At 49.6% G+C, this 22,660-nt stretch overlaps 12 protein-coding genes across 12 annotated transcripts; 5 read left to right on the top strand and 7 right to left on the bottom strand.

The window, feature by feature from the left end:
• Window positions 1-32: 32 nt before the first annotated feature.
• Pdw03_1975 (Protein kinase-like domain) lies at window positions 33-1,960 on the bottom strand (the record flags this gene model as incomplete). The annotated part of the gene is made up of 5 exons (XM_066100047.1): window positions 33-859; window positions 922-1,144; window positions 1,203-1,436; window positions 1,510-1,682; window positions 1,741-1,960. The coding sequence occupies 5 exons, from the start codon at window positions 1,958-1,960 to the stop codon at window positions 33-35; spliced, it is 1,677 nt and encodes a 558-aa protein (XP_065957774.1).
• A 727-nt stretch (window positions 1,961-2,687) lies between these two features.
• Pdw03_1974 (putative Cytochrome P450 monooxygenase) lies at window positions 2,688-3,203 on the top strand (the record flags this gene model as incomplete). Its single annotated transcript, XM_014680804.1, has 1 exon — window positions 2,688-3,203. The coding sequence occupies one exon, from the start codon at window positions 2,688-2,690 to the stop codon at window positions 3,201-3,203; it is 516 nt and encodes a 171-aa protein (XP_014536290.1).
• A 1,012-nt stretch (window positions 3,204-4,215) lies between these two features.
• Window positions 4,216-6,665, top strand: Pdw03_1973 (Fungal transcriptional regulatory protein, N-terminal; the record flags this gene model as incomplete). Its single annotated transcript, XM_066100046.1, has 8 exons — window positions 4,216-4,289; window positions 4,350-4,436; window positions 4,493-4,763; window positions 4,816-4,910; window positions 4,975-5,555; window positions 5,613-5,732; window positions 5,803-6,084; window positions 6,136-6,665. The coding sequence occupies 8 exons, from the start codon at window positions 4,216-4,218 to the stop codon at window positions 6,663-6,665; spliced, it is 2,040 nt and encodes a 679-aa protein (XP_065957773.1).
• Window positions 6,666-7,284: 619 nt separating this feature from the next.
• Window positions 7,285-10,711, top strand: Pdw03_1972 (Major facilitator superfamily domain, general substrate transporter; the record flags this gene model as incomplete). Its single annotated transcript, XM_066100045.1, has 9 exons — window positions 7,285-7,342; window positions 7,395-7,546; window positions 7,601-8,014; window positions 8,069-8,198; window positions 8,258-8,500; window positions 8,560-8,607; window positions 8,660-9,068; window positions 9,671-9,714; window positions 9,774-10,711. The coding sequence occupies 9 exons, from the start codon at window positions 7,285-7,287 to the stop codon at window positions 10,709-10,711; spliced, it is 2,436 nt and encodes an 811-aa protein (XP_065957772.1).
• A 107-nt stretch (window positions 10,712-10,818) lies between these two features.
• On the top strand, window positions 10,819-11,434 carry Pdw03_1971 (Major facilitator superfamily domain, general substrate transporter; the record flags this gene model as incomplete). The annotated part of the gene is made up of 2 exons (XM_014680807.1): window positions 10,819-11,063; window positions 11,113-11,434. 2 exons carry the CDS (start codon window positions 10,819-10,821, stop codon window positions 11,432-11,434), a joined length of 567 nt encoding a protein of 188 aa, XP_014536293.1.
• A 297-nt stretch (window positions 11,435-11,731) lies between these two features.
• Pdw03_1970 (putative RNA-directed DNA polymerase from transposon X-element) lies at window positions 11,732-13,555 on the bottom strand (the record flags this gene model as incomplete). Its single annotated transcript, XM_066100044.1, has 3 exons — window positions 11,732-12,173; window positions 12,564-13,475; window positions 13,533-13,555. 3 exons carry the CDS (start codon window positions 13,553-13,555, stop codon window positions 11,732-11,734), a joined length of 1,377 nt encoding a protein of 458 aa, XP_065957771.1.
• An 856-nt stretch (window positions 13,556-14,411) lies between these two features.
• On the bottom strand, window positions 14,412-15,190 carry Pdw03_1969 (putative RNA-directed DNA polymerase from transposon X-element; the record flags this gene model as incomplete). Its single annotated transcript, XM_066100043.1, has 2 exons — window positions 14,412-14,420; window positions 14,558-15,190. The coding sequence occupies 2 exons, from the start codon at window positions 15,188-15,190 to the stop codon at window positions 14,412-14,414; spliced, it is 642 nt and encodes a 213-aa protein (XP_065957770.1).
• Window positions 15,191-15,276: 86 nt separating this feature from the next.
• On the top strand, window positions 15,277-15,669 carry Pdw03_1968 (Major facilitator superfamily domain, general substrate transporter; the record flags this gene model as incomplete). Its single annotated transcript, XM_014680808.2, has 1 exon — window positions 15,277-15,669. The coding sequence occupies one exon, from the start codon at window positions 15,277-15,279 to the stop codon at window positions 15,667-15,669; it is 393 nt and encodes a 130-aa protein (XP_014536294.2).
• A 209-nt stretch (window positions 15,670-15,878) lies between these two features.
• Pdw03_1967 (uncharacterized protein) lies at window positions 15,879-16,514 on the bottom strand (the record flags this gene model as incomplete). The annotated part of the gene is made up of 2 exons (XM_014680809.1): window positions 15,879-16,087; window positions 16,163-16,514. The coding sequence occupies 2 exons, from the start codon at window positions 16,512-16,514 to the stop codon at window positions 15,879-15,881; spliced, it is 561 nt and encodes a 186-aa protein (XP_014536295.1).
• A 362-nt stretch (window positions 16,515-16,876) lies between these two features.
• Pdw03_1966 (C6 transcription factor, putative) lies at window positions 16,877-18,866 on the bottom strand (the record flags this gene model as incomplete). Its single annotated transcript, XM_014680810.1, has 2 exons — window positions 16,877-17,926; window positions 18,000-18,866. 2 exons carry the CDS (start codon window positions 18,864-18,866, stop codon window positions 16,877-16,879), a joined length of 1,917 nt encoding a protein of 638 aa, XP_014536296.1.
• Window positions 18,867-19,407: 541 nt separating this feature from the next.
• Pdw03_1965 (putative bhlh transcription factor) lies at window positions 19,408-20,539 on the bottom strand (the record flags this gene model as incomplete). The annotated part of the gene is made up of 2 exons (XM_014680811.1): window positions 19,408-19,938; window positions 19,994-20,539. The coding sequence occupies 2 exons, from the start codon at window positions 20,537-20,539 to the stop codon at window positions 19,408-19,410; spliced, it is 1,077 nt and encodes a 358-aa protein (XP_014536297.1).
• Window positions 20,540-21,554: 1,015 nt separating this feature from the next.
• On the bottom strand, window positions 21,555-21,842 carry Pdw03_1964 (inosine-uridine preferring nucleoside hydrolase; the record flags this gene model as incomplete). The annotated part of the gene is made up of 1 exon (XM_014680812.2): window positions 21,555-21,842. One exon carries the CDS (start codon window positions 21,840-21,842, stop codon window positions 21,555-21,557), a length of 288 nt encoding a protein of 95 aa, XP_014536298.2.
• Between the last annotated feature and the right edge of the window lie 818 nt (window positions 21,843-22,660).

Genomic DNA, 22,660 nt, shown 5'->3' with positions numbered 1-22,660 from the left:
ATTCTGATACTGGCACACACTCTGATATTGTGTCATATCCCAAACGGGGTGTCGTACCACAATAGCCTCTCGGTTTCTAGCTCTTCTTCATATGTATCTTCTATAAATGCATCATGAATAACAGATTGCACATCCGGGGACGGCTGTGCGCCATAAAACAGCTTTGTAAACTCCCAATATTCAGGATAAAAGCCGGCACATTCCCAGTCCACAATCCCCGACAGGCGCCCACGATCAATAAGAATGTTTCTGGGATGCAGGTCGGCATGGGTGAACACAGACCGATACGGACGCGTGTGGACGGCCGCAATTTTGTCCCTTGTCTCGGTGCGCACGTGTTTATGCACAAGAAAGGCATTGAATTCCGAAATTTGGTGAAATGGACCACATATCCCGGAAGGGAAACGGTAGTCAAATAGCGGGCCGCCATGACTGTCGCCAAAGCGGTACAAGGTCTCGTTTGGAATAGACCGTAGTTGCGATAAAACACTCTTCAGGTCTTTCGACAGTTGCTTACGCTCCGAGTATGAGAGTCGATGGAAAACAACATCCAGTGTTTGTCCAGGCATAGCCGTCATGATGAGAAAGCGGTGCGTGCCCTGATACTCATCTACCTGAAGTGGTGCGGGGATCGAGGTATACCGTTCCACAAGCTTTAGTGTCTCTCCTTCATTAGCAGAGCGAGTGCATTCTTTTGCGTACAGTCCGAACGGCAACTGGTGCACGAGGCCAGTGAAAGACCGCGGGTATAGATGTCTGCCTAGTTTTAAGAGCACGCCGTACCACTTAGCGCGTATCAAATGAGGTACAAGAATCCAGAGTGAGCGTAGTATCTTCTGGGTAGCTACATTGAATTGGACTATCCCAAGTGACCAAGTTAGCATTACAGTTCTATTTTAAAGGGGTTTGTTTGTAACATACACAATGGGGGCGAGGGCCAGCCCTCGGCGATCCGTTCTTCCACATGGAACAAATGCAAGGAAGCTGCAAAGCGGTAGTGCGTTCGTATCAAGAAAGGATCTGGAAGAGGACGATTGGCGTCTTGGCTCTCCATGATGAACATTTGCATTGTCAAGTCCCAGCGGCTGCCATCGCTGAGAAAAAGCCAACCGCAAGGCTCAGGCGATAATCTGGACACGAAATACTGGCTCAAAGTTAGTCAGAAGTACTAAGCAAAAGGCAATGTTCTGAGAAATTCTGACATAAACTTCGCTGGCGGTTTTGAGTTTGGCCTCGGTCTCATCATTCCACTGGTCTGGGGTGTTAGTTGGTGGAAAGAGTCGGATGTGTCCATTTCGAAAAGCTGTATGAATGCTGGGAGATAGCAAGAATAAATTTTTAAGTTGAGATTCCAGGGTATTAGTCCGCAAAATGGTCTGAAGTTCGCATGTTGTAGCCGAGGTCAAAAATGCACGCAGAAGAGGATAAAGAGGGCCCTGTAGTAGTTCGACAGTTGGTTTCGATTTCGGATTTTTCGTCTTGCCTCCAAATTGCCCAGTAAGCACTTACCTGCGGATCCATGTCACTGTCATCAAAAATGCTAGGTGGGATCACCCAGGCATGATCGAACCGAAGGGATACGTTGGGGTCCGATGGCTTTTGATCCAGCATAAAGCAGTGTGAATTCTCTCGAGCTTCAACGAGTTTGCGTGCTTGAGAAGAGACTTGATCTCGCCTGGCTACTGAGATTATAGTTAGCGGAGACACATGAGCCAATGTAGACGCTTGGTTTCGACTGACGCTTTGTAACCAGGCGCTTCCAGTCAGCTTTTAACTGATCCAGGGCTTGCTCTGTAGAACAAGGGGAATTATCGTGGATCTTTTCCCAGATATAGCAAGCTGCATATTCCGGATCGACGGCCTCATCCAGAAAAGCTCTCCAAATCGAATGCTCAGTGGGTGAGAGCCGGGCGGATTCAATGAGCCGGAGAGTTTTGTGGTATCTCTCTAGTGGAGCCATTTTGAAGGTGTGAAAGGTGTGTGTAGGTCACAAGATTCATTAACGTATAAACTATAGCCTACTTCTCTCTGCTTTTAATTTGACGACGTGAATGGGGTCGAAGAGCCAACGATGGGGGTTGGGGAAATGTGGAGCTCCTTAGAAGCCTGAGGCCTGAATTGCAGACCAGCCTGCTCGACCCACATGTACTAATTGTATCTCAGCTCTGTGCGGTACACCAACTTATATCATCTTTCACAATTGAATCAGATTTCTTTTTGCATTTTACGCTCGTTCTAGCTAGTTGGTTTTCCCTTATTGCTGCCTGCAACTGGTGGCGTCATTACATGGCCCTATAACTAGTTACCTCTGCGAGTTAGCGCCGTTCGCCTCTTCCCGCCCAAAAAGGAAACGGCTGAGCGCGTAGTCAAGCTGTTTCTGCATACATTAAAGTATGCCTAGGTCCAATCCAATAGCAACTTCTTGTTTTTCTTTTTAAAAGTTAGAGGCGTAAGGTCTATCCAGTTGGCGCTGTTGGACCAACTGGAACGCGAATCAAACAGAAATCTGCTTGAGATCCAATGATTCTTCACATTAAGCGCCGTATGCAGACCTAGGGCCACCGTAATACTCAAAAATTTAGTTGAGTGAGTGCACGTATAAGGAAATGCTGGGCCTGCTCTTAATCCTTTTGTCACTATAATCTTTGCTACAGAAAAATACAGCCTTTCAACTATAAACCTTCGACATGTCAACACCAATATATCATCCTAGCGGCTTACTGGGGTCACCGTTTATATTTGAAGAGAACGGGCTTTATATTCTTCTGTCCGATCGTGGTGACAAGAGTTACACATTCCACTGGGGCCTCTATCTACATCAGGCTACAAGTTCGGGCTTTATCTATCATCTGGTCAATACGGTCAACTCAACCACTTGGCGCTTCGAGCCAAAACCAAACCAGAATATTGCGAATTCCCAGGGATTGCTGGTGGCCCTGAAGATAGGAGTACTGGACTCTTGTCTCCACCAGCATTTCCTTGACCGTCTCTATCAGGTTCCAATCGCCGACTCAGTCCGATTCCGCGAAAGGATCACCTGTCGAGTATGGCTCAAAGAGGCACTCCATGCGTTGGATGAGGAAGGCTATATCAAGTTGACTCGGAGTGTCAATGTAATCGAAACCGAGGCGACTACCCTAGCGATCCAGAACAAGAGTTTGGGCAGGAGGATGGTTGCTCGAAGCAATGGAAGCCAAGTTTGATCTCTGCGGCATTGGAGAATATCACGTTGGAACCTCGGTATGCTCTGTTTAGGTTTCATGGATAGCCACTCCAGTTCCACTGAAAATTGGCTTACTTTTCGAAATTTTGTCATGGGGACGGATGATGGAGTACATCTATTTGAGTCGAGAGCTGAGAAAGCTCTATCCATCAATATATGGCAAGGAACATTTCATCTCCAGGCACATTGGGGGGCGTGAGATACGTATCGTGGCTGTTGAAATGAGGAGTTTACTTCAGGATCACAAAGAGTCATTCTACGATCTTTTCATCTCTTCAGCTTCTGTAGTGAATATAAACTTATGTATAGATGAAATGTCTTGGTCGAGTTGAGCAAATAATGAGGAGAAGTAGGCGGTACGATGTGAGCGCAAGGTGGTATTCAAGAGAGTGAAAATGTAGTAATTAAGAGATCCGCTACCACCAATGCGCATATGACCCAAGGGAACAGGACTCACGATATGTAGGCGACTAAAAGTCGAGGCACTGTAGAATACCGTAATTAGCGGAGAGATATGAAATTGAGGATTCTATCTATACTCTAGGAGCATACGAAGGTGGTCATCTAGTCATCAGCTGAACAATCTTCCCTCCGCATGGTAGTGATCCATCTAGTTGTTCTCCCTCGCTCACGTTGATATCCCAGGGATCCATCGTTCTCTTTTTGGGGGGAGGCGACCTTCCTTTAGTGTTTGTAATGACGTGGATGTTGATCGACTGTAGCGTTGGGATATGTTTGGGGTAATTTCATCTTGCACCCGCCACATGAGGCGTTGTTGCTAACCTTCCTAAAAGAGAACAACAAGCCGGTCACGTGACCGGCATTCCTGTCAACCGGCAAACGTATCCCCATCAGGCAGTCGACAGGCAGTAGACTAAGCCACAACCTACGATCGATACGCATCGGCAGATATCTGCCTTCTGTTACTAGAGAGCCTACGGAGTAGTTGGCTAGCGTTCTGCCGTTAGCATTGCATGAAAAACCCGGCAACAATGAGCGAAAGAGGGTCGGAAATCGTTTACCGGGCGGAAAATGTCCCGATTCGCTTCTTTAAGGCATGTCGATGGTGCAGAAGACAAAAGATGCGATGTGATGCGTGTAGCCAAGTCCCTTGTTTCCGCTGTAGGTCTACGGGCCGGGACTGCATTTTAGATCCCATCGATGATGGCCGACGACGAGGTGATCGGCGGCGGAGAACAACAACCTCGGCAAGGTGACAACTGGAATATATCTTGCACATGAAAGCAAGGAACTAATATACTGTCACAGAAATCAAAACACTGCTTCACCGCTGGATCCTAGGACCGGTTATCACACTCCGGCATCAAGAGATCAGGGGTTCTCACCTGCCACAGTGCAAGATGGTGGCTTAAACACTCCGATTGACTCTTTGCCCGATTCTACTGGATTAAGCAGCCTCCAGCGGTCCTACAAGTCTGATACGAATGGACCGGAATCTCAGCAGCTCAGCCCTAATGAAATGATAGCGCCTGCATCAGCGGTGCACTCCATGTCTGTGAATTTGCTTGGCACTAATGATGTGAGTAGCAGTCAGACCACTTACACGATTAGCATCGATCTAACAGAGCAAGATCTTTATGGAAAACTCTGGTAAGGGTGACCCTAGAGGAGATGTCATCGGCAGAGGAATCGTTAGTGAAGAGCTTGCTCGTGTCATGTATGAAAGGTGTGGTACCAACAGCCAAATGAAACTGCATTCAATCATAGTTGAATCTAATACTCTGCTGCAGGTTTACAGGTGGATCAAAAAACTTTCTTCCACTTTTTGATCCGATCAGGGACACATTCGACTCGGTTCGTTCAAGATCCTTGTTTTGCTTTACGGTGATTATCTATCTCGCTAGTCGCGCAGTGACAGATTTGCGCAGAGACACGCATATGCAGCGTGTTCTACAGGATGAAGCACAACGTTTGGCAGAAGACAGCTTCTTCGAACGACCCACCAAACTAGAAACTGTCCAAGGAATGATTCTCCTGGCCGCTTACTCCGAAAAGACATGGTTCTCTATTGCTCTCATTCTTCGCACCGCCTTGGATTCTGGGTTGGAGAAATCTTTGGACACTTTGTTGTCCCAAGAAAATGTACCCCGAAGTTCGCTTTCGGCTTCTATGGCTGAACGTGAACTGGTATGGAAGACTAGGACCTGGTTAATCACTTTCATCTTGGAATTGGACGTTGCATCTGGTACAGGACGTAAATCACGCATTGCCGAGGTCGACGTGGTAAAGCTGCGCAGGTTCCTTGACTATCCCCTCTCCCTGCCCTGCGATATGCGTACAGTGTGTATCATTGAGCTTCATCAACTTCGAGGTAAAACGAAAATAGCCGCAGGTGTGATTTATGTGTGAACTAACTAACACCCGGCAGGTAATTCTCGTGTGATAATTGACAACACTTCAAGTACTAGCGATATTGTGTCCACAGAACTACCGGCCATTATGACAAGATTGCAAAACTGGTGGACGACGTGGGATGAGATCCATGAAAGTAAGCTGTCCTTGCTTGCTTTTAAAACTTCCACAATTTAGAGCATTTCTGACTTTGAAAAAACTTGAAGACAATGGCTTCCATATAGGGGCTTTTCAACGCAGCAGCCTCAAGCTTATGCTTCACTACGCCAGGATTTTTGTTTTCTGTGCTTCACTGGCACGGATTCAAAAATTACCACCGACGTACACGGACTCGGGCACGGAAATGCTCGACCAGGATGTGATGGACCTATGGCAGTCCCTTGTGACGACCATCATGGAACAATTAAGTTTTTTGATTAACGAGCCATCTTACCGCTGTCAATTACCCTGGGCGCCAACGTATCCAGCTCTCACGATCGCTTTCATCAGTAAGTTGATCACTTCCTCATTCAGCTATACACATTTGCTAATAGATTTAGCAACATTCGCTCTTCGGATCGCTAGATGGCGTCCGAATCTGATCAACCAAGGTCTTCTACTTGCACGAGCAGAAAGGATCTGCGATTTCCTCAAACAACCCCCATATCCCGATATCCACCGGACTGTCTCCATCTTCGTGAACTATGCACGCGCCTTGATTGCCAGTCAGCGTCCACAGAGTAACCATAGTACGGATTTACCCATGATGTCTCATCAAAATGAGGGCCCAATCTTCGAGGGAGCTGGTAACCCCATGATCAACGGGCCGCCTCCGTCGGAAGTAGGTCCCCTCGACGATCTCCGCTACAGAACTGGCTCGACCATTCAGGCTGGTAAAGATTCGAATATGGTCTCGATGTCAAGTAATGACCCATCTGCGGTGGCTCGAGCGCCCGTATCTCGGCTATCCGGCACGATGGAGGCACCCAACTGGACTGTATCGAACTCCATTGCAGATTCCTTTGGTCTGTTTGAGGAAGGGCAGAACGATATCTTCGATTTCTTGCCTATGATGTCATCGATACCATAGTAATAATATCTCATCTTCATTTACCTTGTTATATCGAAGTGTGAGATCACTCATGTCCCACTGTCCAAATTGAGTAGATCGCGCAAGGGCCAAGTTCTGGCCTCGTAGACCAACCCTGCTACTTGTACCAGCGAATAACAAATTAGGCCGCAACGCGCAAAGTAGTAATCTTCTTTGTTCACATGTGTTCAGTCTCATCAGTCTAGATCTCCACTTAAAATGGAGTTATAGCAATCAATCTGTGTGCATCGGGGGCAGCCATCGTTCGGATCCTGCCCGGCACCGTTGGCGGATTGCCCTAAACCCCGGTCCCGCGCCGGCCACGGTTCTCCGCGCAAAACAATTGAAGTGTACCAGTCTCTCATTGGTTTTTTTTCCCTACTTCAACTTGATTGATAGAGGCATAATGCAAGACCAAGAGGTTCTAGGCATGTTGAGTCAAAGAATCGTCAGGATTTTCACTCCGGGTTCTCTGGGTGCAATGGGAACGGAAACGTTATTCTATGGCTTATATAGACCTTCGGTCCTCACCTGCCGCAGCATTTTAGAAATAGAGTAGAAGTACGCTTCCAATCTTCTTCCTCTTTGTTCTAGCTTACCCCACATTTGATGGTGCATTATGGCATCAGAAACGAAACAATGTTCAATGTCTCAGATGGCCGCCATTCTTTCTTCAGGTGCAATCAGCCCCGAATAGATCTTTACCGGGTCTGCTCTGACATGTACTAGACAGGGATAAGAGTTCTGATAAGAGACCTCTTGCTTCAACGGAGAAGAATCAAAGTTCAAATGGCGATTACCAAGTAGTTGAATTGTCTCAAGATCAACTACTTGTCGAGTTTCAAGAGAACTCATCAAGAAATCCACCAAACTGGGCCTTTGTACGTACATCTAGATGTTGCCAGAGATTTCCCAATACTAATGACATCTCATAGATGAAAAAGGTTTACAACGCAGTTATCGCACTATTGATTGTCCTTAATAGCGGCATATCATCTGCACTCCCTAGTAATGCAGTCCCCGCCATCATGCAGGACTTCCACGAGTCCGGAGACCAGCAGAAGGTCTTACCAACTGCCGTCTTTCTCATCGGCTATGTGGTTGGACCTCTGCTATTCAGTCCATTGAGTGAAACTATTGGCCGAAAACCCGTTCTCGTCTGGTCTTTCAGTGTTTTCGTCCTCGCTACCCTTGGGTGTGCTCTGTCGCCTAATTGGTCCTCTCTTCTCATCTTTCGGACCATTTGTGGTCTTGCCGGGGCCGCTCCGCAGACGGTGGTAGGTGGTATTTACGCGGATCTGTTTTTTGATCTGCGAAGTCGTGGTCGTGCGATGGCGATGTATATGTCGGTAGGTTGTTACCAACTGGGTGGAATGTTGAAATAGTACTGATGCAGATTCCAGGCTTGCAGTTTTGGTCCGATTTTAGGCCCCATTATCTCCGGGTGCTCGGTCCAATATGGCTGGAGATGGACTTTCAGGATTGACCTGATTCTGACAGGTATTACTTGGTTGGCTCTGCTCTTCACGTCTGGTATGGTTGATCGCTTATTTCAACTAAATGTGCCATCAACTAATCTCAAATTTAAATAGAAACTTTTGGCCCAGCACTTTTGAAGCGACAGGCTGCCAAGTTGAGAAAGGATTCAGGATCCAAACGATACTTCTCGCGTCAGGAGCTCAATCTGGACTCGAGATTCACTCTGGTGGAAAATATCACTCGTCCCATCACAATGCTCTTCTTCGAGCCTATCATCACCTCCACCGCCATCTATATCGCCATCGCATATAGTCTGGTATTCTTTTATTTCCAAGCCTATCCCATCATCTTTGGGGGTAATACTCTACCTCGAATTCTCGCTGATACATGTAGAAGACTTGTAACTTATTGGCAGGTGTCTATGATTTCACCATCGAGCAAACTTCCCTCACATACATCCCAAGTACGTCCACCTTTTTTCATTCATATGACCAAAGGCCTCTAACCCATAGTAGTTGGCGTAGGCGCAGCATCTTCCGGCTTCGTCGCTCTCTCCTACGACCTGATCTACGAAAAAGCCAAAAAGCTCAACAAAGTATGGACCTCCAGCCCAGAATACCACCGACTCCCTATGTCCTGCATCGCCGGGCCCTGTCTAACAGTGAGCATGTTCTGGCTCGCCTGGACAGCAAAGCCCACCGTGCACTGGGCAGCGCCTGTGATGTCAGGGTTCATCTTTGGGTTCGGATTCCAAACCATCTTCATTTCACTTCTTACCTATGTGACCGATGCATACAGGATTTACTCTGCCAGCGCCCTGGCAGCTTCGGTTATTGTGCGGAGCATTGCTGGAGCGCTTTTCCCGCTGGCTGCTGAGTCGCTCTATAACTCTTTCGGGGTTTCTTGGGCTACTTCTCTCCTTGGGTTTGTAAGTCTAGCGTGCATTCCGATTCCGTTTGCTTTGGTGCGCGGGGGACCTTGGATTCGGGAGAGAAGTCCCTTCTGTCAGAGGTTGATGGTGGAGGAGAAACTCAGGGCTAATAGGTCGAAGACTCCTGCGCGGGTATAGAGGCATTGCTTGACACTTTTTGGCTTCAGGTTTCGAGGTGCTGGTTTGTCAAGCGGGGGATGATTTGGTATCATTGACTAGATACCTAATTCATATTAAAGATTCTCATTTGTTGTTTAAAGAAGTACCCCCGTAGTGGTGCAATGAGTACATCCGTGTGCTCCCGGCTGTTATTCCCCCTGTTCGCCGAGAGATGCCATGAAACAGAGTCACAGATAGGAGGCCAAAAATAAAGAATAATCCCAAGATAAAGAAATTGTAGCCAATTTTCATCAAGATTCAGATCCCATAACCCACACGCTAAATTGGAACTTCACCAACCAGAACGCCTAGTTGCCTTGCGGCTTTGAAGATCATCTCGCCTCTCCACTTTCCAAACAGCCGGAATCGCATCTTGGTTTTCCTGGTTCATTTGATGTATTCATCTTCACATTGTACTCGCATCTTGAAGCTAAAGGTACTTCGATTACTATCGCTCATTGCGAGGCACAGAAGCTGCCGGTTGGTTCGCGACCCCCCTTTATTCTCCGTATGAGAGTACTAACGGGACGACGGTCAAGTCGATCGCATTCTGGAGCCTCAGACCATCGGAAATTTTCTGGAATTTGCGTTCGGGGAGCCTTTGCCCAATGGTAATCAACCCAGCGTCGAGCGCCTATCCATAGAGGAGGCATCATTCATCCAACATGATCAAAACTTTTCCCCGGACTCCGATGGCGAACTCATCATGACCAACATTATGGCCCGAATTGGATCTGAACGAGATTCCACCTGTCTCTGTATGGTTGGAAAGAACATCCAATCCCTTAAATCCCGTCTATGGGAGGGCATCATCCCACTGAGCAACCAGTTATGGCTGGAAAAAGGGCTCAACCAGCCCGAATATTTGGATTTCACTTGTCAACAGCTAAAAGCCGTGATCGCCGTGTTTCAATATTTGAATGAACCAACCGTACGATTATATCTTCGCGACACGTTCAATTTCATCTATGATCATGGGGTGGCCCTCGATACTGTTTTTAACAAGCGCAGAACGGGGCAAAGTGGGAAAAATCCCGTCAGTGTCGCAGGTCTTTGGACAATGTATATGACAGCGCATTTTGAGATGATGACTGAGCGTGCCCATAGATGGGTCACTGTCCATGTCAATATACTCCGAGCTCCGTTGCTGCGAGCCCTTTTGGAGCATCGGCCACCGGGAGATGGTGGCCTGTTAGGCCAGCCTGATGCTTTGCGGTGGAAGCTTGCTGATTCACTGCACATACTGACAGAAATCACTGCCAATGCAGATTTCACCATCATGATCCCCATGGATGGTTACAAGGGGTGCTTCACGGCTCCCCCGCGGGACGGTCCAGCAGCTCTTCATGCTGTGAATCTGCTGACGAGAAGTAAAGCATACCATGAGCGCTTGAGGCTGCTTACTCGAGCAGCCATCCTCCGTCATGTAACAGGTCCATGGAGAGATTTAATTCCTTCGTCCGGAGGTATCATGTGACATCTTGCAGCCAAATTCAAGGCCAGAACAAATTGAGGAAAGAGGTGCGTGGTGCACCCATTGAACCTGTTCCTCGTGAGCCTTGAATTGTTGCCTGTTCCACAAAGATGGAATCTAGACAGAAGGAGGGAAAGGAGGGAAAGGAGGGAAAATACGGGATGGCTGTGTATCGGTTGACCTATGGGCAGACGGACTCTGAATGGACAGAATTCGTTGATAAAGTGGAAGCTCATGTTTCGGATTGGGATAAAGGACACGCAGGAAGCAGCGCTATCAAAGAGAATCTCACGTTGTATTGGTTGGATGGGACGAAATTGGGTATTTCCGAAGGCGATGTCGATGCATCAAAGGAGTGGGTGTGCTCGTTTCCTCTTGCATTTTGAAGCTAACAAGTCAATCAGAAATTTCAAAAACAGCAGCGACGACTCGTCACAGCTAGAAGACGGCGCTTTTCTTGTCGTTGATTCCGCGTCCTTTGCCTCATACATGACCAAATCTTACAGTCCCGCGACATCCCAGCTCATTCCTGGTGAATTTGCCGGCTTCCTTCTCGCCGTTGATCCAGAATTTGACCCAGAGGAGGGCATCACACGACCCGACGAGTCTCCAGGCTACAACGACCAGATACGAATCCTCGGAAGCCTTGTGTGGAGAGATCTCTATTCCCTACTATGTTCGCAAACATCGTACCTCGAAGACCACTGGCCTTTAGCAAGTAGGTAGGTAGGTAGGTAGATATATTTAACGTCCGGCAGGGAGCAAGCGAAAGCTTGCTCCCGCGACCTCCCATGGGGTATTGGGACGTGCAGTGCTATGGTTTCTATAATACAAAGATCTTTCTCCACAGATTGCAGTTCATGCATTCGTAAATGCGAGGGCTGAGTAGCCAGTTGATGACGGCTGTCTCCGACGTGTGAGCCGGCCATCATGGGGGTGAGGGTCCCGGGGGGTCCCGGGGGGTCCAGGTGTGTGGTGATTGGCGGGTGCCAAAAGACTTTGTTGAGGAAACAAATGAAGGAGTTACCTCGTGCAGACCCGCGAGTAGAAGCTTGTGAGCTCCAGTAGTTCAACAAACTGCTTGGGGTCCAGGCTGCGAAGGTAGGCGACTGCCTCTGTCCTGTCGGTTGGAGGTGTCGGGGGGCGTTTTGGCCAGTGTCGGAAAGACCTCTGGGTTTTGTGGCAGAGAGCGAGGTGCTCTGGTGACTTTCGGCGGCCGCATGAGCAGTCGAGTTTGGCGTCTTCGTGGTTGAACTTGCGGTGGTACCAGTCGAAGTCGCCATGCGACGAGCGGAGGGCAAGCCAGCGGTGGAGCGCTGGTCGTCGGAGTTCGAGTTCCGGCAGTGAATCAATCTCGTAGGTGTCTGACCAGCGTCGGTACCACTGGGAGAGTTTTTGAGAGACCGTGTCCCACCAGCGCAAGCGAGCCTCGTTCCGAAGTTCCCGGAAGATGGATCGGATCCCGCTAATCGTGGGTTCGGCTTCCATCCCTATAGCACTACCGCGTAGCGCGCCTTCACCGGCTAAGGTGTCAGCAGCTTCGTTCCCTTCGATCCCAGTGTGCCCAGGGGCCCATCGGAGACTGATATTGTGCTGTTCCATAGCCCGGTGGCAGGCTAAAAATGCCCATTGCGAGGAGTTCGAGGCATTCCCCCTAATGCACCAGATAACGGATGTGCTATCAATACAGAGCCAGATTTTCGACCTAGGCGGAGCTACCGCGATTGCCCGTTCGAGCCCTCGCCAGGCTCCGATTGCTTCGGCGTCGAAAACATGAGAGCGTGAGTTGATAGCGCCAGCGCCAGTGTCGATTTGGGTGCCGTTTACCATAAGTACGAAGCCATAGCCTACGTACTTGATGCCCTCCTGCCACTGCTCGGAGCCATCTGAGAAGACGCAGATATCTGTGGGTGGGAGTGATTCCTGCCAGACTTGGAAAGCTTTAGACGCGGTCGCCTTATCTATACCCCCTGTAGGATCTATTCTGCAGCCCGGTGAGTAGTGCGGGGGGGAGAGGGTCGGTCTTGGGACTTCCGGGAGGATGCTCCCAAGTCTCTGGATAATTGTCTTTGCCGGTTGGCGGGTGCCGGTGCCGCGGCCTCGGGTGATCATCGGGGGTCGAATGCGACGGACAAGGGTGTGACCTTTGTGGATGGTGTTAAGCCTTAGAGCGAACCGTAGTTTCGCCTCTTCAAGTGTGGCGTATCCAGACGGGATTCCCGCGTCCCTAAAGAGCGAGGGAGTTGGTGTGGTGCGCCATACAGGGAGGACGCCGCGGATGGCGAGTGCCAGGGTCGACTCGATGACATTGATATGCCAGCCAACACGGGCGCTGACGGTGCCCTTGCTAGCCTGTTTTGCGGGCCTATTCCGGCCGCCATACCAGGCCTCAGTTCCGAACGTTAGGGAGGGTATAACACAGGTGATGACTGCTTTGCGAAGTGAGCTCGCGGGCGGGCCGCAGGTCGTGCGGGCCAGATTGCGGATATGTTGTGCGACAGCGCGTGCCTTGCCCGCCCGGGCGAGAATGTGGCTTCTCCATGTGAGCTTTCTATCGAAAAAGACTCCCAGCCAACGGAGAGTGGGTGTGTATCCTGGTTTCTTGGCCTGAACGGGGTCGATGGTGAGCCGGTCGTTGACTACAATTGAAGGGGACTCATCCCCTCGATGTCTAGTGATATGGATCATCTCTAGTTTCTCGGGGGCGAAGGCCACTTTATTATATTCTCCCCAGGCAAGAATGCTCTGAACGTCCTTAGCGAGGAGTCTGACATTCTGGGTGAGATCGTGGGAGGCTCGGTATAGAGCTAGGTCGTCGGCATACCCGAAACGGAGCGTTTGGTCCATATTGAGGAGTTCGGCTAGGTAGAGCATGTATAGTACTGGTGATAATGGGGAGCCTTGGGGGGTTCCGCAGACCACGTCGTACTCAGGGGTGGTTGAGCCTTCTAGCCGGACGCGGGCTTTGCGTCCGGTGAGAAAGCTGTCCACAAGAAGTAGCAGTTCTCGTGGCCAGCCCTGCTCGCCCATGCGCTTGAGAAGTCGTCTCCGGAGGAGGGCATCGAATGCACCCTGGACGTCCATCGTGACTAGGGTGACTTGCTTGTTCTGTGAGAGTGCCATTTCGGCATCGTGGGTGAAGGAGGCGACTAGGTCTGTGGCGGAAAGTTTGGGTAGAGCCCCCGCATGCTGGGGGCTGAGGACGCCGTGGGTGAGGGCAGTCCAGGCAATTCTTTTCGCGATGATTCGTTCTAGTCCCTTAGAGAGACAGGATAGGAGGGCGATCGGTCTCCAGGAGCGCACGGAGGACTTATCCTTCTTGCCGACCTTGGGTATCATAGCCACCTCCGCGACCTTCCAGGCCAGGGGGATGTGGCAGAGGGCGAGGCATCGGTTAAACAGAGAGAGGACTATGTCTTTGAGGTGTTCCCAGCAGGCTTTGAGTAGGCGCACAGTTATCCTATCTGAGCCAGGCGACGTGCTGGAGACGCCAATTGTGTTAGCCTCAACTTCTTCCATTGTGACAGATTGTAGCCATGGAAGGCTGGAGGTTGTGGTGATAGGGATAGGGTCCGTTGGTAGGTCGTCGTCTGGGCTAAAACGGCCAAGGACTGCGCGGCGTAGGGCCTCCGCCTTTTCCATAGTGTCCTCCACAGGGAGGCCATCGACGAGAAGGGGAGGGGCCTTAAGGTCGGTGCCCAATTTATGCCAGCTGATGATATTGTATAGGTCAGAGTCCGTTTTGATATTGTCAATGCGGTCCCTCCAGTAGGCCCTTTTCGAGGAGCGTACACAGGAGAGAAAAGCTCTTTTAGCGGTGTCAGCCTTATCTGGATCCGTGTGTCTTACGCCTAGCCACTGTTGGCGCTTGGCTTGGCATTCGGAGGTCCACCACGGGGTGGTGAAGGTATGAGTGCGGTTCAGGGACCCGGCTGTCTTTATAGCGTCCTGGAAAAGTGCTGTGAGAGTCGCCGCGAACTGGTCTAGTTGATCATGGGTCTCGATGCTGCTTGGGTCCGGTAGGGAGCGGATCCCAGTCCCGATGAGGGAAGACAGTTTTGGTAGCTTAGACTCGGGAACTCTATAGTTGTATTGTTCGAGGGGGACCCTGCCGCGACCCGGGATGCGAGTGACGAGGGACTCATGGTCAGACCCGGTGGCAAGGTCTTCCCTGACGACTGTCGAGGCGTAGGGTATGTTGGAGAAAGTGAGATCGAGGACGTGTCCCGCCTGGTGAGTGGGCACTCCTGGTTCTCCGATGAAATCAAGGCCGCTGTCGCTTGACCACTGTGCAATTTCGCCTCCGCGGTTAGCGTTAGCGACGCCGGGTTCGAAGGCTTCGTTCCTAGCGTTGAAATCCCCTCCGATTAGGGAGTTCTGTGGGGGGGCGAGGTTGGTTACATAGTCAATGACTTTGTCTGTGGTCGGGGCCTTTAGCAAGTGAACACCCGAACATGGTATATGTGGGTCCAACGATCCCATGGCAGCGATTCATCTGGCAGAAACACAACGAAATGCGCTGGAATCTCCTTCGAGCGGTGATGAATCATTCAAGGCTCAACCCGGGAATGCCAGTAACGCAACCACCCCAAGCCCAAGCTACGTCTGCAACGACATCTCCCGAGTGCGGATGTGTCTATGGCCGTAGAACAAGGCCCCATCATCGACGCTTCTGTGCCATCGTCGACACCACCCGTAGAACAGGATCCCGTCAACGAACCACACTCCGCACACTCATGATTACCGAATTTCAGCGCTACTTACGCCATCGGGGTCACTCGCGGCGGGCGGATTTGGTCGATGAATTGCTCCTTATTCAGCCAGATGAGGAGTCAGATGTAGGACGACTGCGGCAGTTGATAGAAGATGAGGATCAGCGGCAAGAGCAGCGGAGGCGAGATGGTTTGGATGAGGATGAGGAGGCTTCGGGGGAGTATCGGCCGGATTTTCCATTGCAGTAATTAGAGCTAGGTTTGTGATTATGAACGTTTCTCATCATGGGAAGAAATGGATTGGCTTACTAGCTAGTTTGGAGAGAAACTCATACATACAGAACCGATATTGAAAAACGAGATTATTTTCAGAGATCACAGTCTACATGGGAATGTGAAGCATACGGGCATATCCTAAAACCTTCCCCAAACACCAGTGACAAACTCCATGAATCCAACTAGAAATCGCTACTAGTTCGCTTGCGAGGACGATCATCCGGGTCCGCAGCCTTGTGCCAACCAACCTGACACATGCCCTCAGTCAAGTCCATTCCACAGCAAGGGTAGAAAAACTTGTGCGGCCAAGCCTCGCGATATTCATCATTGTCAACGTCAATCCCTGCGGCAATCTCGTCCTTGAAATATTCCTCGTCGACCACGTCAGGCTCTTAGCGCAAGATTAGTAACGTTCCGACTTGGTGATGTCTTGCCGGACACCTGGGAGGTGTGCATATGCACGTACCAAGATGATATTGACAGCTTTTCTCCGAGTTTTGAGTGACTTCAAAATCCTCCAGGCAGTAAACGCAATTTTCGAAGCGGGATGTCATTGGCATACTGGCTTTAGGCTCCGAGATGGACTCTTCCTCATCCCGGAAGGAAGAAGTGACAGGAGTAGCGCAGGAGGGTGGAACAACTGACTCGGATTTCACATCATTTTTTGCTGTTAGTAGCCATTTTGAAGCGATTTTACGGCCTTCTGCGCTGTGCTTGACTATGTCCTGGAGAATACCCTCCAGGCGGTGGATAGGTTGGTTATTAATTGCTTCCAGTAGGAGTGGCAGGGTATCCGGTTCCTTGTCAGGCGCCGGCATGTTTGCAGTTGCTGAATGATGTGCAAGTCACGTAGGGGGAAAATGAAGGTGAAGTGTCAGTTCGGGATGTTTGTATTTGTTGGCCGGTCTGAGATGCATCGCATCGCGTCAAGAGATGATGAATCGAAGGAGCGGTGGAGGGAGCGGTAGAAGTGATCCCAAAAGATAGGTCACAATATGTGTCTTTGAGGAGATACCGCTTTACAACGAAATAGACCATGTATTAAAATATGGCGCCCTTTGAAGGTGTGCACACCGGGAACTAGCTCTTTCATGTGGTTTTGTCAGACTGTACATGGGATGTCCACCAGCTTCAATTTTTACTGAACCAACACTGAATCTTCAACACAAACAACACATCGTCAATCCAAGAGACAAAGACTGTGGGCCAAGCTATTCCAATCCGAAAAGTCGACAAAGTTCGGATCCCAACTATCAATATCAAAACCTGCCTCAGGCCGATAATTCCCAGACCCAGTCCCATCCACACAAACAGTAAAATTGTCACGAACAATTTGCTGGCTCTGCTCAGCAGAATCAAGCGCCTGGTGGATACGCCGCGCCTTATCCCGCAACTGCGCAATCATCGGCCATTTGGGTCCCGGGTCTGGCCAAGAGGATTCATCAATCAGCTCGAACTGGATATCAATAACACGCCAGGCTCGTTCTACATGTGGACCAGTGGGATAAACACACAGAGCCCAGAGAATAAAAGTGAGGAGATGGAATTGAGTATAAGTCATCATAAGCCAGCGGAAGCCGTGCAGCAATTCACTGCTGCACATCTCGAGGCCAATTTCCACACCATAGCAGGCCTGTGCTAGCGTCTGTTGGACAAGGTGGTAGTCGAGTGAGCAGGCCGTCGGACCCTGTGATTGCAGCTGTTTCTGTCGAATGCACACTTCGGTCTTCGTGAGGAGTAGCCGGCCGAGGAGGAAGCCAAAGCGCTGAATCGGGATTTCCGGGTCGCTATGTCGCAGGTACTTCTCCTCTATTGCGCCTTTAAACTCGGCGATGAGTCCCTCTGGATTATCTACCCCGACTAAGCTTCGGAATAAGGCCGGCCGCGCCCTGTTAATTTCGATAACGATTAGAGTAAATGTCAACTCGGTCCATCGGCTCTGCGATATGGCTGGCTCGGCGCTCGTTTCTGATAAATTTTGGTCGTTGATATTCAGCGGGAGCTCGGTGTCGCCGTAGTCGTTTTCCGGGACGCTGAGCCCATGGTCTTCTGCTACTCGGGCATCAGCCGATTGAATGTATCCCCAAGTTCTTCGGCGTAGCTCGCGTTCTAATTGTGGGAGTTTAAAGTTTTTTCCGTCCCGCTGGAGGCCGATGGACTGCGCAGCTCGAAAAGTTACGCCGTGTAAGGTCCAGCCAGACCGGCCGCTATTGCTAAATCGAAAGCATGTCTAAAGAGCAAAGATATGTCAGTGATCCCAAGTATAGGAACGACTAATCAAACTCCAAAAGACACTATCTCACCTGGTATATGACCATCGCCTGCAACGAGGTCAGGGTTGGGGCATCCAAAAAATTGGAGTGGTATAAAGACAACTCCATCCCCCATTGATACCGTCGCAGATTGGCATGCCGAACTTCATTCTGAGCATCATCCGAAAGCAAGGCTGTTGTAGCGGCGAAGCAAATAGCAAAGAGCAAAGCATGTACATCGGCACGAACAGTCTCAGGTCGGCTAATCGCAGCAAAAATGTGCGATTGTGCTGTTGGAACATGAATGACCTTTACCAAGGGATCTACACGGCTGAGAAAGGTTTGCCAGAGAAAAACTCCCTCCCAGCGACTCGGAAATAGCCCATGGGGGTCAATCCGAGCCGAAAGAAGGTTTGTGAAGAGGCCATCTGCCCTCAACGCCGGTAGTCGGCGCGAACTGGTTGCGCCAATCGGTGATCCAATTGCAGACTTCAGCTCCTGCTCTTTCTCAAGCACCCGCGAGAGGAGAGGCTCATTGATATACCGGCCATCTTTGTCTAGAAACTCCTGGTGGGCAGGGCGGTCTGTCACAGCTGGGTGGCTTAATGGCGGCCTAAAGACGGATAGGCTATTCGGTATCGGGAAGCTTGAATTTTGGACTTGGGGTTGACTGTCCAAGCTATTCGACCGTTCCTCGATCATCGCCGCGATTAGCTTTTCAAGCTGCCCCAACCGAAGCGCAACATCGGTCGTGCTCTTCTTCGGGGGTTGGCGCTTGGCTCGGCTCGGACCTGGATACTGGCAGATTACCTTCTGTCGCATGCATTTGCTGCATGGTTTTCCCTTGTCGCACTTGATCTTGTGCTCGTGGCAGCGTAAACATGATCGCTCTACGTTGTATCGGCGTGGTTGATTCATGATGCTGTCTTAAGACAGATACGGGCAAGCCAGCACATTTAAGGGAGGCCTTGGTAATTAGGTTGAGGAAAACTTGTTTTATCTGATCCTCGACTTTCGTAATAGATTGGCGATCAAGTCTCGAGCTGGGGGACTGTCGATGACGGATGCTCGGAGATCGGTCGTTCGTGAATTACCGATTTCCCGATAGCTGTGGGGGGGGGGAGGGGGGAAACCTCGGTAGTTGCTGTGTTCATCGGGATGACTCAAGCCCTAAATTAAATAATTAAAATGCGAAAATTAATGCCTTTGGACGATTTTGATGATCAATTTTATTGACTTTTCGATCTTTTCTTTTCCACTAAGTTGGAGCATCCATCCTTCATAGGTCGGTCAAGTGACAAAAACACACAAGCCAAGAGTAGACACCGGTCGACCGAGCACAATCCTGAAAGCAGATGCTAAGTTGAGATGACGCTAATTAGACAGCCCCTGCACCTTTCCCAAAAGCATCAGACACCAATTTCCCAAAAGAAATAGAAGCAAAAACAAAGTTATGAGATTATGAAATAAGAAGGTCGTGGACACTCATGCCCTTCCTTCTTTGAATCTCAGCAGGCACAGCTGGAGTCTCTTCCACGGACTCTGCCAGTGCCTTACTGCCAGGTAAGTTCTCACAGATCGAATCGGCGGTCCCTCTTCGATCCTGAGTCAACATAAGCAAGGCAGCTGAAGCCTCGTGATCAACACCCTGAAACTCAAACATCTTTTCGCTAGATGCCCAAATCGGACCCAGTGCTGGACTAGGAAGGATCGATAAAGCATCCTGTGGGATATTGGCTGAGGGAACTTGGGTGCGCGGAGAGAAAGATGGGGACGTGTCGGGAAATTCGGTGGGAGCAGCATTCAACTCCGGTGATGCAGATGTGGAGTATGAATCAGTAGAGGAGCTATTCCTTTGCATGGGCTCGCCTGTTTCTGCGATGAAGTCGGGTGATGTTGGTGAGAGTGGTGCGGCAGGGGTGTGGGTTGATCCTCCAGTCTTCATGTCACGGATACATTTCTCTAGGTAATTGACGTAGTCAATGCTTGCCTTTTCGGGATAGTTAGTATCTCATCAATTCCCGAAAGAAAATTGCCTGCTGTACCTGAAGAATGGCTAGCTTATGCATTTCCTGCCCGGTGCACGCCGGAATCATATCCTTTAACGTCCCAAACTCCTCATTCATCTTGGACCGACGTCGACGCTCAATTAAACTGTGTGCGGTCTTGCGGGCGATCTTGCGTCCTGCGGCACTAGTGGCACTGGGCTGTTTTCTTTTAGAGTTTGATATGGGATTTGGCAGAGCGTCTTCTGAACTCTGTGAACCCTTGCCATTTTCCCTTGTCTTGGGAGTTTTTGAAGGTGACTTTGGCTTCATCTGGATGATCTTGCGAGTTCTAGTTGGTGGCGGAGGCAAATCAAAGTCCTCAAGTGGGCGTTTGGTAGATGTACCCGACCGGGTGGGGTGACTTGTCCGGCGGCCAGAGAGCTCTGGAGAAGTCGGGGATGCCGGTATATAGGGAGGATCTGATCTGGAAGACCTCCGACTGACAGTGCTCAAGGCGGCAGGAGGTAGTGTAAAGGCATCTCCGTCGGGCTTGTCCTTGATAATGAAGCCACCCGACATTGCTGGGGTTGGAAGTCGTGACATTGTAGAAGAATGGAGTGGAAGTTGTGTAAGTAGTAAAGTCGCACAGCAAGGGGCGTAGACTATATAACCGTAAACGTCGTCCAGGGCTTTCCAGGTTGTAGATAGTGTCGCGTGCTTCCAAAGGTTGAGGCCACGAGCTACAATGGACGACGTTGATTGGTCGAGTGGAGACTCGTGCCTCAGGGAACAACGGACATTTGCTGGAGTAGTAAGTGGGGCCTGGAGAGCTCACTGGTGGGTACCAGGTACTTGTTTTAGAGTGAGAAAGTGGGCTGATGCCGTTGTACTTGGTACAAATTACATCAATTGAGGTAGCCCAGCACGTGCATCAATTGGACAGTCCTTGACTATTGCACTCACCCTTTGATGCTCAAGCTGTAACCATTTAAATCTTTCCTATTGGCCCGGAAAATCCTATATCTGTTTCAAAACACGGTTACAATTTGAGAGTCTCCTGAAAGTCCACGGACACCATCCCCATATGGCACGTGCTCTCTCTCTCTGGGGATACGCTTTGTCCTAGTCAAAATGTGGATACTTGCAAACTGATTCAAGAACGATCTTTTGTCGGGTTTGGATGTTAAGAGACATAGCCCCAACATTTCAATTGAATCTGAGGCTGGCTGCATCAGTTCTTGTCCAACTTTTCCCTCTGCGTGACACACGCTAGACTGCAAATGTAGATACTCGTTACTCTAGGGCTACTTGCTCCCTAAAAAGCAACATCTACCGGTGGGGTTTAAAGCTTGTGCCTGATTTGCGCGAGAAGGTGTAGGTTCAGTTTGCTCATGTAAAAAAAAAAAAAAAAAAAAAACAAGATTCTTCTTTCACATCACCCCTAGCCCAGAACATGCAAAAGTCTTTCTATTCCTCCTTCAATCTACCTCCTATTAACCAATTCTATTTATTCATGGAAATTCTCAGGGTGGCACTTCTCCGTGCATTGCAGGTAGATGGACCAACTAAAATAGTCTGTTAACAAAATTGCCCAAAAAAATAGACCAAAGACGGCTTCTCACCAAAACTTATCATCGTCCGGTACAGCAATTGTACAAGTCTGAGATTGTAAAGAGCACAGCTCATGGCAGCGGTTGGTGCCAGGACGATTCGTATGAGACGATCCCGTCAACAGGGGAGCTTTGCCCTGTGTACCCGTTGTAGTGGTATTGTGGGAATCGGTTGCATTGGTAGGCACATGGACTAAGATGCGGGCACCATGGTTCGCCGCAGAGAGATGAGGCATTGCAGCGGCGGTACTGGCTAGGGCAGCCACGCTGACAAAGAAGAGGGTTATGAGCTGCATGGTTGGAAACAGTAGAGAAGGATGTGAAAAATAAGAAGAGGAAAAAGACTAAGGTTATGAAGGTGGATGGGCCCTGAAAATTGATCTGATGCGAAGATTCACGATGAAAGTTTCCCCTTGGACCAGCCCGTCTTATATAGAAACGGCTTGACGGCTTCGATGCCCTGGGGGCTGGCGGCCAATACCCGAGCTACATGGAAAAAGCCTTCTGGATTGTGCAGCATTGCATATTTGCAGTTCTATTACGACTATAGGAGTAAGTGTCACGGTCGATCTCCAGGTTATGACATTCCACATTCCTGTGGGCTTTAGGGATTCTTGCCTCGTCTCAGAATTTAACACTAATTTTAATGTAAGATCCATGTCAAATCCTCTAGTGATTTGGCCACCTGGATTCTCTGGTAGATGGGTCCACAGGCGGTCTATTTGTAGGTATTTTCACAAGTGATGCACAAGGATATGTTTGCGCGCATAGGTGTAGTTCATGACAGCATCTCACATAGTCCTGACATTCCAGCAAGTGGCGATCTCCGGACAATAAGCCAGCCATACTCCAAGATAGAAAATAAGCTTGGCTTCACGCTTGACTACGTGGCTTATGGATAGCCTGATTTGACAGGGGTACGGACTAACTCCCTCGGATGGCTTTTCCGGGAGCTAATTTGACGAATTATTAGTTCGTCTTATTCAGCCAATGTCTTACTATTCACGTACCCATATATAGGTCAGCCCTACCAAACAGTGTTTAGGATTGTTCAAGGGATGTTCTCAGAGTCCAAAAAGAGAAAGCATAATTTAGTCTCGTCTCTATAAAAATC

The sequence above is a fragment of the Penicillium digitatum genome, chromosome 5, assembly GCF_016767815.1.
Source record: "Penicillium digitatum chromosome 5, complete sequence".
NCBI lineage: Eukaryota > Fungi > Ascomycota > Eurotiomycetes > Eurotiales > Aspergillaceae > Penicillium > Penicillium digitatum.
This window is presented reverse-complemented; position numbering and strand designations above follow the sequence as displayed.